At 44.6% G+C, this 15,011-nt stretch overlaps 1 protein-coding gene across 10 annotated transcripts in view; it reads left to right on the top strand.

The window, feature by feature from the left end:
• CNOT1 (CCR4-NOT transcription complex subunit 1) overlaps positions 1-15,011 on the top strand; it is a 104,019-nt gene that overhangs the window by 72,856 nt on the left and 16,152 nt on the right. For 6 of the 10 annotated variants that reach the window (XM_090062148.1, XM_090062144.1, XM_090062142.1 and 3 more), the window contains 8 exons: positions 1,839-1,979; positions 2,068-2,172; positions 2,869-2,988; positions 3,616-3,807; positions 8,634-8,776; positions 9,870-9,978; positions 10,073-10,242; positions 11,186-11,438. In XM_090062148.1, the coding sequence (XP_089918274.1) occupies positions 1,839-1,979; positions 2,068-2,172; positions 2,869-2,988; positions 3,616-3,807; positions 8,634-8,776; positions 9,870-9,978; positions 10,073-10,242; positions 11,186-11,438 (1,233 nt within the window). The remainder of the gene's footprint in view (positions 1-1,838; positions 1,980-2,067; positions 2,173-2,868; positions 2,989-3,615; positions 3,808-8,633; positions 8,777-9,869; positions 9,979-10,072; positions 10,243-11,185; positions 11,439-15,011) is intronic. The other 4 variants (XM_090062150.1, XM_090062146.1, XM_090062147.1 and 1 more) reach the window with 1 other exon arrangement.

Below are 15,011 nucleotides of genomic sequence, written 5' to 3'. Positions count from 1 at the left end.
ATCTGGATTCTGGCAAGATACATTGTTGAAGATAGAGGCACTTAAGCACTTTCAGTCGATGGTTCCTGCACATGTAGTTTAATTTATACAGCACTAGACACAAAATCAGCATGTCAGCATATAGCGAGACTTAGCTTGCCAGTCAGTGTTACTTTTTGTTCTTGAAATGGTCCAGCTTGCTGGAAGCAAGATCAGCAGTTGCTAAAATCTTTAGCTACATAAAACTGGATATCTCCAGTTCTTTTTCCTTAAAATGGATGTAACATTTTTGTCTACAGATGCTGACAGTTCCCTTTTTGGGAGACTTGTCATAGCTAAAACTCCAGCTAGTAAAATTGCCACAGATGGAGTTTTCCAAATTATGCTGTGTCTTAGATAAGAAATAATCTTATCTGAATCTTTGCATTAGCACAGTTTTCTGAAATTAGGGCATCCAAAAAAAAATGTCTGTTTTTTGCTGAAGTCCTCTCCAACTCTTCTGCGCTATCCTTGTTTGTAACAATCTTTAACCAGACAAGAGGTCTACCTTAAAGCTACAGTATTAAAATTAGAATTTGCCTGGATTTCAAGCAAACTTTACAGTAAATTTAGCTGCCATGAAAGTTACAGTGAGGAGGCTGCTCAAGGTTAATTTTAATTAACTTATTGCAACCAACTTTGAGCCCCTGTTTACTAAATGCCATTTTTAGTGTTTGGAGGAGGCAGTGCAGTTGTTCTGAAAATGGGGGAACAGGTCTTGCCATGGGAACAAAATCCCAATGAATTGCATAGATGCTGAGGTAGTATAGGCTACTAAAACAAATCTTGTGTTCCAGTGTCTGAATGTGCATGTTTTGTGTTTAAATCTTTGTTTTAGATCTCTGGTTGTAGCATAAATCATTCTGTTACTGCATTTTAAAGAATTTTCACAGGGGAGAAAAATGCAAATTCTAGTAAAGGTTGCTTTATGCACTAAACCTTTTTTCATGTTGATAACTTTTTTGAGGTACTGAGCTCTAACATGTACTGTTGATTTTGATGGGAATTTTTGCTCTAAATCCCTTAAAATTTGACCCATTTTCTACTGTTGTAGCAAATTGCCCATCAAGAATGACAGTGGAGGGGCAGGCCAGAGACAAGCTGGTGTCCGGTCCTCTTCTCCCCATCCCCACCACTGCGGGGCCAATCCTGATCCCTCCTATCCTCCCTGCCACTGCTGCAGGGCTGGACCCACTCTCCCCACCCCAACCAGGGCCTGCTCCGCCCACTGCCTGTCTGGAACACAGTTGGAGCACTGGGATTGGCTGTTTCAGACAACCAATCGGAGTGTGAAAAGTGTTACGGACGAACTAGGGCTTTTATAATATTAGAATGTTCCTACTGGGGCAGTTGTTTTTAATAGCGATGGAGAGGTAACTTCTCCCAAAATGGGCACAACTGACCAACTTGGAAGAAGGTTCCAAGCCTGTCTTTTCACATGGGGAAAATTGTGTATTTTGTGGCCCAGTGTCTATCTTTCAGCTGCTTAATCTGAGGCTTTTTCCCACTCTGCATAGGCACCTGCTGTTTTGTCCAGTTAATCCTAATTGATTTTTGTTCTTAATTCTGTATGTTGGAGGTAGATGGAGATTCCTCTTGGCATTTATTTCTACTGAAATTGTTTGACTAGCAGCTTGCACGCTTTCCAGAAAGTTGTATGGTATTGATATTTTTTTTAATGATAAACTGTATGAAGGGTGTTCATAAGACTATTCCTATTGCATAGTGGGTTTATGTATAGGCAGGAGCTCAGATTGTAAGAATCACTGACTGGATACAGTGGAAATGTACAGCCTTCATTATATCCTGTTTTTTAATAGACAGCATCCCCACAGCAGAGGGAGATGATGGAGCAGGCAGCTGCACAGTTAGCTCAGGAGAACTGTGAATTAGCATGCTGCTTCATTCAGAAAACAGCTGTGGAAAAGGCAGGCCCTGAAATGGACAAGAGGCTGGCAACTGTAAGTATAGATAGACATGCATGCTCTAAAGGTTTTAGTGTTAATGTCACCCAGTGTCAGAACTTCAATTGTGTTACTGACTTTGCAGGAATTTGAACTCAGAAAGCATGCCAGACAAGAGGGTCGGCGTTACTGTGATCCAGTTGTGTTAACTTACCAGGCTGAACGGATGCCAGAACAGATCAGACTGAAGGCGAGTAAGACATTGTGGTGATTGTGGTTCTCCTTTGATCTTCTAATAGTGTGAGAAGGAATAACTGCCCTTCAGCAGAGGAGTCTGCCTGTCTGTCTTGCTCTCTGGCAGCTAATGTAGTTGCCATTAACTAGATTGACTAAAGCCATATAAGATACTGCTTTTTTTAAATCAAATTTAAATAAATTTTCCTTTTCTCACAGCTCATTTTAAAGAGATTTTATGCCATTCATTCTTTTGAGAGCTGCTTTGCCCTATGCTTTAGCGATGCTGGAGGAGGGACATTGGAACCTTTTCTGCCATTGCTTAATGTGTTGTGTTATCACTTTTTATAAAATACTTGGCCTTTGTAGGGATTACTTCTGTCCTTCTGTCATGAAGTACTCTTATGAAGCAACAGATCAAGTATTCCTTTGCTCCATTTTAATTCTGTCCCTGGAAACATGAAGTGCAGCAACATAGGCAGTCTTCTGTGGGATTTTCCTGCTTGCCTGGAAAACAGGATCCCTCTGGTCCTGCACTTACCTCTTACTTCTGACCTGTAAAGCTGAACATACATTTTCCAGGTCAGCTAATTAGAAGCATCTTAGTAACTAGCTACTATGTGACTTGCACACAATTCTTTTCCTTCACTGCCTCTGCCAAGTAATAGTCTTGCCAGTTTTTTTGTTTGTTTGTTTGTTTTTTATTGTACAGGTTGGTGGTGTGGACCCAAAACAGCTAGCTGTTTATGAAGAGTTTGCCCGCAATGTCCCTGGCTTCTTACCTACCAATGACTTAACCCAGCCCACGGGATTCTTGGCTCAGCCTATGAAGGTACAGATTTTAGAACTAGATTGACTTAAGAATTCCAGAGCCATTTCTGTGAATGCTGGCATTTTCATGCTGTCCTTTTATTGGAATACCAATGGGAATCTGGCTTTCATGGCACTTGGATCACCTCATGGTTGAGGGATGTGTTAGTGGCCTTTAGTACAAAGTTTCCTTTAATTTGGCTCTATTCTGTAACAACAGATGCCAGTTTTTATACCAGAATCAAAGAAAAATCTAATGGCATAAGTCTGCTAAAATTCTGAGTTACCACTCATTGAAATGTATAATAATTTCAGATCATTTTCAGAACAGCATGGATGATGAATTTTGGAATTTCTGGTTGCTGGCTTTGTCAGACTTGAGATTTTGCCCCTGGATAGCCATATCACGTGCTAAATTTACACAGCTTGCATTTGCCACCACTGTCTTACGGCACAGTCAGATACAATCCCTAGTTCAGAATGCCAGTTCAGTCCTTTTATTTCAGTATTTCTTTGTGATCCATTTCTTGCATTTAAAAATTCTGTAGCAGTCAGACTGGTAGTTGAGGTTAATCACTACTATTTAACCATGTTTTTAACTAATTCTAGCACAAGTCTCATAAGATAACACCCGCTGTCTCTTAAACAGCAGGCCTGGGCTACTGATGATGTAGCACAGATCTACGATAAATGTATGACAGAACTGGAACAGCATCTGCAATCCATTCCACATACCCTGACCATGAACCCACAAACTCAAGCCTTACGCAGCCTCTTGGAGGCTGTAGTGGTGGCTCGTAACTCCCGTGATGCTATTGCTGCTCTTGGACTGCTACAGAAGGTTAGTGTGCTTCACTTGCATTAATGCAAATATGGAACTCAATCTATTTCACTGTTGCTTTGGCTGCATATTTAGAATTGAATACATAGTCTGGTGTACTATTATGTCAGTACTGTTTGGGGAGGCTGTTACCTTTTGAAATGTAAAGAAATAAACAGCACAAATCTGAATAAAAGGTTCCATTCACTTCATTACATTATTGGCACAGTGACACTATCAAAGGGAACAAGGTCCAGCTGTATGAGTCCCCTCTTGAGAACACAGAAACTGGGAGAAATCAGTCCATGAAACTTATGAGTGGGATGCTTCATACTTTCATACTTATGACTACAAGAACCAGTCTTTAAAATGTGTTCTGGATTATTCAGGATTCTTTTTAAAAAGGAGGCTGATCGCATTTGAATGGACTTATCAGTAGATGGCTAATGCAAAGATTGTGTGCAGTGTCATGCTCAAAGCAGCCAGCTGTTTAGGGGGCACTGTATCTGCACTAAGTGGAAACCTCTATAAACATTAAGGATAATTGACATAGAGCACCTGAAGGTACTCTAGCCCAGTGATTCTTCTCAACCTTTTTTGTACCAGGACCCATTTTGTAAACATCAATGGCCAGTCCAGCCCCTCACTCCCGACCCACTGCCCCTCACCCCCAGGCCCCAGTACCCCAGTGTGTACAGCAGGGGGTGGGTGTGCGGGGCAGGTATGGGGGTCCCAAGCAGCCCCTTACAGGCTGGAATTCTGCAAGCCTGCTAGGGAAAACCCACAGCTTCCTATGTTTTTCTCTAAAGGAGAATCCATTTTTAAAGTTTGTTCACAACCCGTTCTTATGTTCTTGCAAACCACTTTTGGGTTGTGACCATTGAGAAACGTTGAGGATTCCAAAGTATAAATGCCTTAGGGATCCTCTATATGTCATTTAAAGAAACTGCAAACTACAAACCATGTATTTCAAAGTAGAAACTTGTATTTCAGGGAACTACTGCACTTTTGTAGATGGTGCAGAGATGCCCTTCACTAATATTTTTGTCTTGACTAGGGGCACAGACAAATGTATGTTTGAAGTGTTCCAAATTCAGCTCCAGTTTGCAGTGATTCAAAATTTAAAGCACTGCAGACTATAGATAGATGTGCAGCCCCCTCCCTGCTAGTGTTCTTCAGAATCACTGCAGTGGCAAGTGACAGGGTCCACTCTAGCCACAAGGTGTGACTGGGAGTTGGTTTGTCCTGTGGCTTTTCTCTCAGCCTCCCACCAGGGGAGGGGTAGAGCAGGGAGAAAGGTCAATGAGCGTTCTTCTGTGTATTCCACCTCCAGTCTCCCAGAGCACCTTCCATCCAGAATCATGAAACTAGACATGAAGAGACACATAGGGATTTTTGGGCTCTAGAACATAGTCTTTGTACCGCTGTTTGATCACCTCAGCTGGGGGTGGGAAGAGAGGGAGGAGGGCGCGTGGGGAGACCGGAGGCAGAGGTGGAGAAGCGCACAGGGATTCCTGCTTCTCAGCCTCAAAGACATCTGAGCACAAGAGAGATCACCAGGGATCCTGGTTTTCCCTGATAAAAAAAAAAAAATCGCGAATTCTCTGATTAAAAAATCCTTGATTAAAAATGAAGGGCCCCCTCAGCCCTGCTGGTGCCCCTTATTCCCTTCCCCCCACCATATGCAACTCACAGAGGGGCACCACTGCTCTCGCCTCCCTGGCCCTGCTCTCGCCTCCCTGGCCCTGCTCTGGGTAAGCAGCGCGAGGGAATGGCAGCAGTGGTTCAGTGGTGCTGGCACACAGTGGCAGGCACTCCATGTCTTCCCCTAACACATCCTCGCTCCCTAAGCCCCCAGCCAGCTTCCCACCAGCCCTGCCCCACTTACCTCCAAGAACAAAGAAGACTAAACCTCCTTCTCCTGTGGCAGCCTCCGTCCGGTAAGTGATTGAATCAGGTGCTGCCCTTTCCCCCTCTCCTTCCCCCTCCAGGCAGGGCTGGGGCTTTCGGCTCCCCTATTTTGCAAACAGCACTTGCAGGCTGGAACTCAACCAGCCAGCAGAGCTCTTTACAAAAGGGGGAACTCTGTGGGTTTCCTTGCTAAAGAGGAGGAGTATACCCTGACCTGAGCTTGTAGGAATTTGGTAAGGAAGGCTAAAGCAGCACTGGAGCTTAGATTAGCTTCTGGGATTAAGGATAACAAAAAGTCCTTCTTCAAGTATATAGGTAGCAAGAAGTCGTCTCGGGGTAACATTGGACCCCTACGAGGCAGGGCAGGGCAGTTGGTGACAGGCACGCGAGAGAAGGCAGAACTCTTCAACAAGTTCTTTGCCTCCATGTTCCTGTTCACTGACAATGGGGTGCTCTCAGGTGATAGCGTAGAGAGGCCCAGGAAGGGTGTGAGTCCCCCGACTTAGTTCAGACCTAGTTAAGGATTACCTGGAGGGCTTAGATGTGTCCAAGTCAGCGGGCCCAGATGGCCTGAGCACCAGGAGTCCTTGAATAGCCATGCCAATGGCTCCGCAGTGACACCAGCCAATTCCCTCAGCACCTGAGGATGAAGGTCAAGTCCCTGAGGACTGGAAAAGGACCAGCGTGGTCCCTATTTTCAAGAAGGGGAGGAAGGAAGAGCCTGGCAACTACAGGCCAGTCAGCCTCACTTCTATCCTAGGGAAGGTCTTTGAAAAAATCATCAAGGGCCACATTTGTGAGAGCCCTGCAGGGGAAGTAATGTTGAGGGGTAACCAGCATGGATTCATGCCAGGCCGATCCTGCATGACTAACCTGGTCTCTTTCGATGACCAGGTAACAAAGAGCTTAGATGTGAAGGAGGAAGGCGATGTCGTCTTCTTGGACTTCCAGAAGGCCTTCGACACAGTGTCCCACCCAGTTCTGGTGGGCAAGCTGAGGGACTGCGGCATTGACGAATGCACGGTCACATGGATGGCAAACTGACTCCAGGGTAGCACCCAGAGGGTGGTGGTGGACAGGTCGATGTTGACCTGGGAGGGTGTGGGCAGCGGAGTACCTCAGGGCTCGGTCCTTGGGCTGGTGCTGTTCAACATCTTCATTAGAGACCTGGACGAGGGTGTGGGGAGCACCCTGTTCAAGTTCGCTGATGACACCAAGCTGTGGGGTAAAGGGAATACACCGGCAGGCAGGGACCGCATCCAGGCAGACCTGGACAGGTTAGAGAAGTGGGCGGATCGGAACAGGATGCAGTTCAACAAGGACAAGTGCAGGGTGCTGCACCTGGGGAGAGGGAACCAGCATTATGGTTATAGGTTAGGGGCTGCCCCTCTCAGCAGCACAGAGGCCAAGAGGGATCTTGGAGTCAGGATTGACTCCAGGATGAATGAGTCGCCAATGCGACGAAGCAATAGGCAGAGCCAGCCGCACCCTGTCCTGCATCAACAGGGGCATCACTAACAGGTCCCAAGAGGTCTTGTTCCCCCTCTATGCAGCACTGGTCAGGCTGCAGCTGGAGTACTGTGTCCAGTTCTGGGTGCTGCACTTCAACAAGGACGTGGAGAACCTGGAGAGGGTCCAGAGGAGGCCACTCTTATGGTTGAGGGCCTCCATGGCCAGCCCTGTGAGAAGAGGCTGAGGGATCTGAATCTCTTCGGTCTCCGCAAGAGGAGACTGAGGGGGGATCTTGTAGCTGCCTACAGCCTTATCAGGGGCCACCAACAGGGACTCAGGGAAAGTCTGCACAAGCTGAGGGAGGATAGGTTTAGGTTAGATATTAGGAAGAACTACTTCACTGTAAGGGTGGCCAGAGCCTGGAATAAGCTCCCCAGAGAGGTGGTGCTCTCACCTTCCCTGGAAATCTTCAAGAGGAGACTGGGTAGGCACCTGGCTGGGGTCTTATGACCCTTCCCACCCCCAGTGCTACTTGCTGCCCATGACGGGGTCAGACTGGATGATCTGTCTAGATCCCTTCCAACTCATTGATTCTATGATTCTAAAAGGGGAGTTCCGTGTTTTTCTCCAATTAAAATGGGAAATCTGTGGTTTTCTCCATTTTTCTGTGGGAAACAGAAAACCCAGATCTCTGAAGATGGATCACTCATTGATTGTCCATCATGTTTTTCCCATGTTGCGGGGGGGGATTGCAGGAATGCAGAGCACTGTGGGGTGCTGGAGGACCAAGATGCATCCCTTGTCAGGCTTTATAAAGCAGACAGCCATAATAAGTGCTTCAAGGGCGTGTCTATTTGCCCTTTTGGAGCGCTTCAGGTGTTATGCCTGTCCAGAGCTTAGGACTTGACAGGAGCCTAGCTGTAACTTGACCAGTGAAACTGAACTGCACGTTGACTACATTCCTCATCTAAATGCAAGGTGAAGCTTTAGATCTGGTTTAGCTACCCTAAACTTATTGGACTTTGACATAAACTGACCAGTTTTCCCAGCCTAGACAGTGTCAGGATACTTCCTTCCATCAACAAGCATTTTTTTTCTTTTCTGGCCAAGTTGGTCACTCCATCTTCATCTGCATCCTCGTCCAAACCAGGCACACAACTGAACTCTATAACCTGGCTTGAAAAGAAGATGCTACAGCCTCAAATACTAGTCTTTAAATTGTTCGCTGTGCTTCTAAAGCTAGTTAGACACGTTGAGACCTGCAGGAAACTTCATCCTTTGTGAACAATGAGCAGTTACTTATGTTATAATGAGAGATCTCAGGGAAACACTATGAATAAACTGGCTTTGTTTTGCTGTGGTTGTCACTGTCTTGGGTGTTTTAAACATGTGCCTATGGATAGGGGCTTGACATTCTTTTACGTGCAGACACTTCAATAGAGAACTAGGTTTTCCTTCCTGCTGACCATTTGCCTCTCTTCTAGGCTGTTGAGGGCTTATTGGATGCCACCAGTGGTGCAGATGCTGACCTCCTGCTCCGCTACCGTGAATGTCATCTGCTTGTACTGAAAGCTTTGCAGGATGGCCGTGCCTATGGGTCCCCATGGTGTAATAAACAGATTACCAGGTCAGTAATAAGAAGGTAAAGAGCCAAGGTGTTGAGATACTTTCATTGACCTGGGTCATGAGTTACCTTGTGATTTAGTACTCTTGTCCTACAAAAGGCAAACTAGAAATAATTGCAGGTTATGTGTAAACTTAGTTTATCTGGTGTTCGTCCAGTTTTGGGCTCCACAATTCAAAAAGGATGTGGAGAAGCTTGAGAGAGTCCAGAGGAGAGCCACGCGCATGATCAGAGGTCAGGAAAACAGATCTTATGATGACAGGCTGAGAGCCATGGGACTCTTTAGCCTGGAAAAGCGCAGGCTCAGGGGTGATCTGATGGCCACCTACAAGTTTATCAGGGGTGACCACCAGGATCTGGGGGAACATCTGTTCACCAGAGCGCCCCAAGGGATGACGAGGTCGAACGGTCACAAACTCATGCAAGACTGTGTCAGGCTGGACACAAGGAAGAATTTCTTTACTGTCCGAGCCCCCGAGGTCTGGAACAGCCTGCCATCGGAGGTGTTTCAAGCACCTACATTGAACACCTTCAAGAGTAGATTGGATGCTTCTCTTGCTGGGATCCTATGACCCCAGCTGACTTCCTGCCCTTTGGGCAGGGGGCTGGACTCAATGATCTCCCGAGGTCCCTTCCAGCCCTAATGTCTATGAAATCTATGAAATATTGCCCTAAAATTTCATAGGAAGCCTTTTTGAAGTAAAACATTAAATATACCTCAGGTGTATGACATTGTCACCTTTTTATAGAAAATTCAATCTAAGTACCCTGAATCTTACCTCAGTCTAATTATAATGTTCCTAATGTAGACTAACTCTACTAAGCCTGAAGTGGACAGATTTGCATCTTCAATTGGTCTCACTTTAAAAACAAACAAACAAAAAAACTAGGAGAGTTGTTCTGCTGAATTGTGAAAAGTTACAACTGTTGTGTTGTACCATTGATTGAGTGCTCTTGAGCCCATGCACTTGGAGAACACAGGAGGATACATCTTTTAGACATGAGTAACACATTAATGTCAGTTACTGAATTGGCAGAATCCTCGTAAAATGCTGCTGTACTAAAAAGTAGTATGAAAATATCTAATTTTCCTTAGATGCCTGATTGAATGCCGGGATGAGTATAAATACAATGTAGAAGCTGTAGAGCTGCTAATCCGCAATCACCTTGTTAACATGCAGCAGTATGACCTTCATTTAGCACAGGTAAGAACTTGCCTTGGAACAGACCATATAATCAGTTCATCAAAGAATTTATGCTTAAGCCTTGTAATTTTGGCTACATTTTTATTGTTAACAGTCAATGGAGAATGGCTTGAACTACATGGCAGTGGCATTTGCCATGCAACTGGTGAAGATCCTTTTGGTGGATGAGAGGAGTGTAGCTCATGTAACCGAGGCAGATTTGTTCCACACAATTGAGACACTGATGAGGATTAATGCCCACTCCAGAGGAAATGCCCCAGAAGGGTGAGATATGAGATAATGTACAGTGCTTTTCTTTTTCTAGTATGCTCTGCTCAGTAGTGATTTGCTTGAAGAATGTGAGAGCTTTAAGATTCTTTCTGTATATTTTTCTTTTGCTTAAATATCCTCTGTCAGGGCTTCAGTTGCTCCCAGTATTGTAGTCATCTATTCCCTGCGTCTTGAGAGCACTCTATAGTAGTCAGTCCTCCAAATTCTTCTTTATATAATATCTGCATAAAATGTGAGTGTGTTTGGGGAAGTTGCAACATAGCTTGGAATTGAATATTTTTTGTGTGGAGAAAAAGCTTTCTGTATATCACCATGCAATCCCAGAATATCAAGAAGGTTATTTTCATCTGATCCAACTTGGTCAGTATTGCACTTTCTCACCTATTGTAAATGCATCCTAGATAAAGCAAAGAATAGTTTGAATAAATTAGGGATAGACTACACTAATTAGTTAAAGTTTTTAGCTAATTTACACAAACCCTTTCTGTTGCACAGTATGGAGAAACAGTATCTACCAGTGGCGTTACTCAGGTTTTAAATAAATGTGCTTTCTTTCGATCCAGACTACTGTCCTGTATAAATAAGCCAAGTACAAGGCAGTGACTTCTTTTCATCTGTCATCTCATAGCTGTTTCTCCCTTCTCCCAACCCTACTATTCCATAGTAAATGAAGTTCCTATGGTACTCAGAATGCTCAGGTTTGGGGATTGGATTTGAATGTTGGAGTTCACGATGTTAGTCTCTCCATACAGATGGGCTGCTAGTTTTGGTTATCTTGTAACTTTGCTGTACAGAGTTCCTTCAAGACCACTGTATTGCAGAGTATAGCATGCAGATTAATTAACAGTATGCTTTGGATTATCCAGTGAGTAAGTTACAATTTTATGTACCATTTCAGAAGAAAAGGACTAATTGCTGTTCTGATCTATTGCATTAGATTACCCCAGTTGATGGAAGTGGTTCGATCTAACTATGAAGCAATGATTGACCGTGCCCATGGAGGGCCTAATTTTATGATGCATTCTGGAATTTCCCAAGCCTCTGAGTATGATGATCCACCAGGCCTGAGGGAGAAGGCAGAGTATCTACTGAGGGAATGGGTGAATCTCTACCATTCAGCTGCAGCTGGCCGTGACAGTACCAAAGCTTTCTCTGCGTTTGTTGGACAGGTAGAGCTTTTGGAAAGAAAGGTGCTTTTTATTCAACATAAGTAGGGTGTGATGCCCTCCATTTTATAGTAGTATTATGTATCAGTGTTAGAAATCCTTTGAAGTCTTTTATGAGTATGATAGCCATCTGTCAAAATTCTAACCAACTCATGTGCTATGCCTTCTGTTTGTTTTTTCATCACTGATTATAATGAAACTTCTCTAGAAAATCATTTGCAACTAGTGATGTCCCAGTTCAGTTACCACGGGAACAAGCTGTCAGTGTAGGTTATGATTGTAGTTGGTAAATCTGGCAAGGGTAGAAACTTTTGACAAACTTTTTTGGAGTGTCTCTGACATTTCTGACCATTTCTGTAATGAAATTTGACAAAATGGTGCTCCTTTTCCCTTTCACATTCAGCAGAGCATCTGAAACAAGTAGTCTAGAGAAACCAATCTCTGAGTATCAAAGTGCATCTTTATTGCTTTGTACTACATGGGGAGGAAATTAACTTTTCAGTTTTGAAACATTTTACTTTTTGGGAGAAGCTATCGCATTCCATGGGTTTAGGTGGCTTTTTAAATTTAGTCGGGACTAAAAATACCATTTCCTTTGGATTCTGCTGTAATGCACACAATTAAGAGTTGAATACGCACTTGGGTGAGACTGGGATGGGATTTGCAGAAAAAGGAAGTGTCAAAAATAAGTAGCCCAGTATTTCTAATATTTTCTTGAATAGTGTGAGAAGTACATCTCACATTAGGGGGTCAGACTTGATGATCTGCTCAGGTCCCTTCTGACCCTACTAACTATGAAACTACAACTAGTCTACTTAATATGCTGTAAAGTGATGTGGTAGCAAGACTCCTACTAAAATGGAATTATCTTGCTTTTATCTAGCTACAATTGTACATATTGTCAATTTGACTGTACCTCACTGTAAAAAGTCAAACTATGCAGAAAGACTGCAAGTTATCTACCTAAAATTTTAGCCAGCTACAAACTCATAGGAAGCTGGCCCTGTGAAGTCTAAACTGTAATTCAGGTCTTCCCCCTGCAAAAGTGGAAGTCCCTTATCAAGGACAAGCTGAATGGAGTCCAGATGGGAACTAATGGCTACTTTATCCATCTTTGTTTCAGCTCTACCCCAAGATCTCTACTTACTCTTTTGGGGGCATAATGTGGTTTCTGACTTCTCACTTTAGGGGGAGAGTAGGTCACAGTTGACACATTGCCAGACCTGGTGTTTTTCCCTGGAATGTTTTCATTCTGGCTTCAAGCCAAGTTATAGCTCATGGTCCTGGTTTTACTGGTTCAGTATTTCCTGGTGATGGACAGAAACTAGATGGTCTCCCAGTCTATTAAATCAGCTGCTCTCTTTATAGCTGGCATAGCTGTGATCTGTGACAGAGATAGAACAATTGGTTAGATGTTTTTTGCCTTGTATGAGACAATCTGATTGATAGTACTGTGCTTTGCTGCTCTTTCCTGAGGGCTCTTCTGTCAAGTACAATCGACTTCCTTCTGCTTTCTGCTGCATGTGAGAGGCTGTTGGAAATGGGGCTCAAATGGTCTCATCTTCACTGTGTTGAAGAGTCAACTCTGGTGCTTTACTTTAAATTTTGCGTGCCCCTATGCCAAGCTCAGCACATGCCTGGAAGAGAGGCAGCATGCTAGTTGGACCCGGCTTGCCCAGTGTCTGTATAAATTGGGTGCTTAAGTGGGGCTTTTATCTAATAGCTGATTGAATCAGGTTTAGCTTAAAGCATCAGAAAGCCCCACAGAAGCACCCAGTCAACAGACGCTGCAGAGCCAGGTTCGTTTGTTATCAGCCTTTGTTTTTATTGTCCCCAGTAAGTACAGCCTCTTCTCTTCCCTAGTTGCCGGCCAGGCACCTGATTTCCTGCTAATCTAACACAGCTAGAATTTTTAATCTTTGACCAACTAGGCAATATCCATCTTTCTCCTTTTGCCTAATGTTGTATATGGCAGTAGACCAGAGAAGTGGGCATACTGGGGAAAATATGGAACACCCTGGGCAGGTAGCACCCTCCATACCCTCCCAACTTATTTTCAGCTTAAATCTCCTTCCCTGCCCCAGAACATTTGCTGTCTTGAGGTGGGCAACCCTCTGTGTAATGTTAGCCCATGAATAACTGCTGTGAATTGTATAGGCACTGTGGTGGGCCAGTAGGGGGACACTCCTGCATTGAGCCACTCACCTCGCTGTGCCCAACCACCTTCTAGGCTCTGAGTGCCTCCCTGGGGGTGCCCCACAGCTGGCCAACCCCCTTCCTGGAGCACAACCACTAGCCTGGGGGTTCAGCTGCCTCCACCCAGGGCTGGGCTTGATTCTGGCTCTGTGCTCCCTGGGAAACACAGGCCTAGTAGCCCTTGAGGGTACCTGATTCACTTCAAGAACTTGTGCTTCTGACTGAGGAAAGCATCCCAAGTAGCGGTTTCCCTTAGTCAGCTGAACCAAGGGGACCCCAAGGCGTAATCTAGACCCACTCCCAATAAGTCTCTCATGCTAGGTACAAAGGAGAACGTTATTGGTTACAAAGGGCAGGGTTAGAATAGGGTACAGGGTAGAGCAATATCGGAGAAATCCCATAGAGCGAACTCCCCTGGCTGGGTAGCCTTTGATCATGCATCTGAGTTACTGCAAGCTATACATCTCATTAGATCTCAGGTAGCTTACTCACAAGTATCATCCAGAGGCAGGTGGAGATTCCCTCTGGAGGCAGGCAGTTCATTGATCATGAGTTTTGAGAGAGAAAGCAAGTTTCAGATGGTTCAGCTCTTCTCTCTCTGAGCCTTTCTCATGGCTGCTGCCCGCTCCTCCTGGGCAGTCCTTAACTTATAGCCCTTGTGACCTCACTTAACTGGGCCAATGGAGGCCAGCACCTGTTGGCTGTCAGCCAACCAGTTTGAAATACATCACTAGTTGCTGAGCAGACTGGCAGTTCCTAGCTCCCCAGGTAGATGCCCCTCACCCAGGTATATGATGCCAGTCACATAGGCAGAGGGAGCAGGTTCCCCCCTCTCTCAAGAATGTATCCAGCTCAGGTTACCTAAAGAGATAGGGTAAAGGGTGTATCCTCTGCTGGGCCCATCTTAACCGTATTGTCACAGAGCAGAGTTCTTGGGGAGAACAAAGGTGGCCTTCTGCCACAGGCACAATGCCTTGTGGCTTTAGCTAGTTCAGTATACTGCATATTGATGCTCTTTGGAGATGGCTATTGCATTACTCTTCCTCATCTAACTGTGCTGCTTGGTCATAAACACCTTACCTTGTTCTGTATAGTCCCCTAGGATACCGCCTTTATCACTTTTTAATCTAATGGGTGTTCTTAACAATACTGTTTTACCCCTCATTCATCCCCACTTTGCATGAATTGTATCATTTCCACCTCCATTTCTGTAAATGATAGGCTTTTGAAATTTTGCACTATTTGTCCTCTTTTCTTGACCTTCATAGGATTGCTAGGTATTTTGCATTCAATCGGAAAGGTTTGAAATAGCAACAAAAAGATGCATTTTCATATGTTTTGTTGTAGTGTTATAACTTTTTTTTTCCCCTCGCAGGCTACGTGAGTTTTGGTTAATAGAAC

The sequence above is a fragment of the Crocodylus siamensis genome, chromosome 9 (assembly GCF_052110815.1).
Source record: "Crocodylus siamensis isolate JL-2025a chromosome 9, ASM5211081v1, whole genome shotgun sequence".
Lineage (NCBI taxonomy): Eukaryota > Metazoa > Chordata > Crocodylia > Crocodylidae > Crocodylus > Crocodylus siamensis.
Note: the sequence above shows the minus strand (reverse complement) of the source record. Positions and strands in the feature narration are given on the sequence as shown.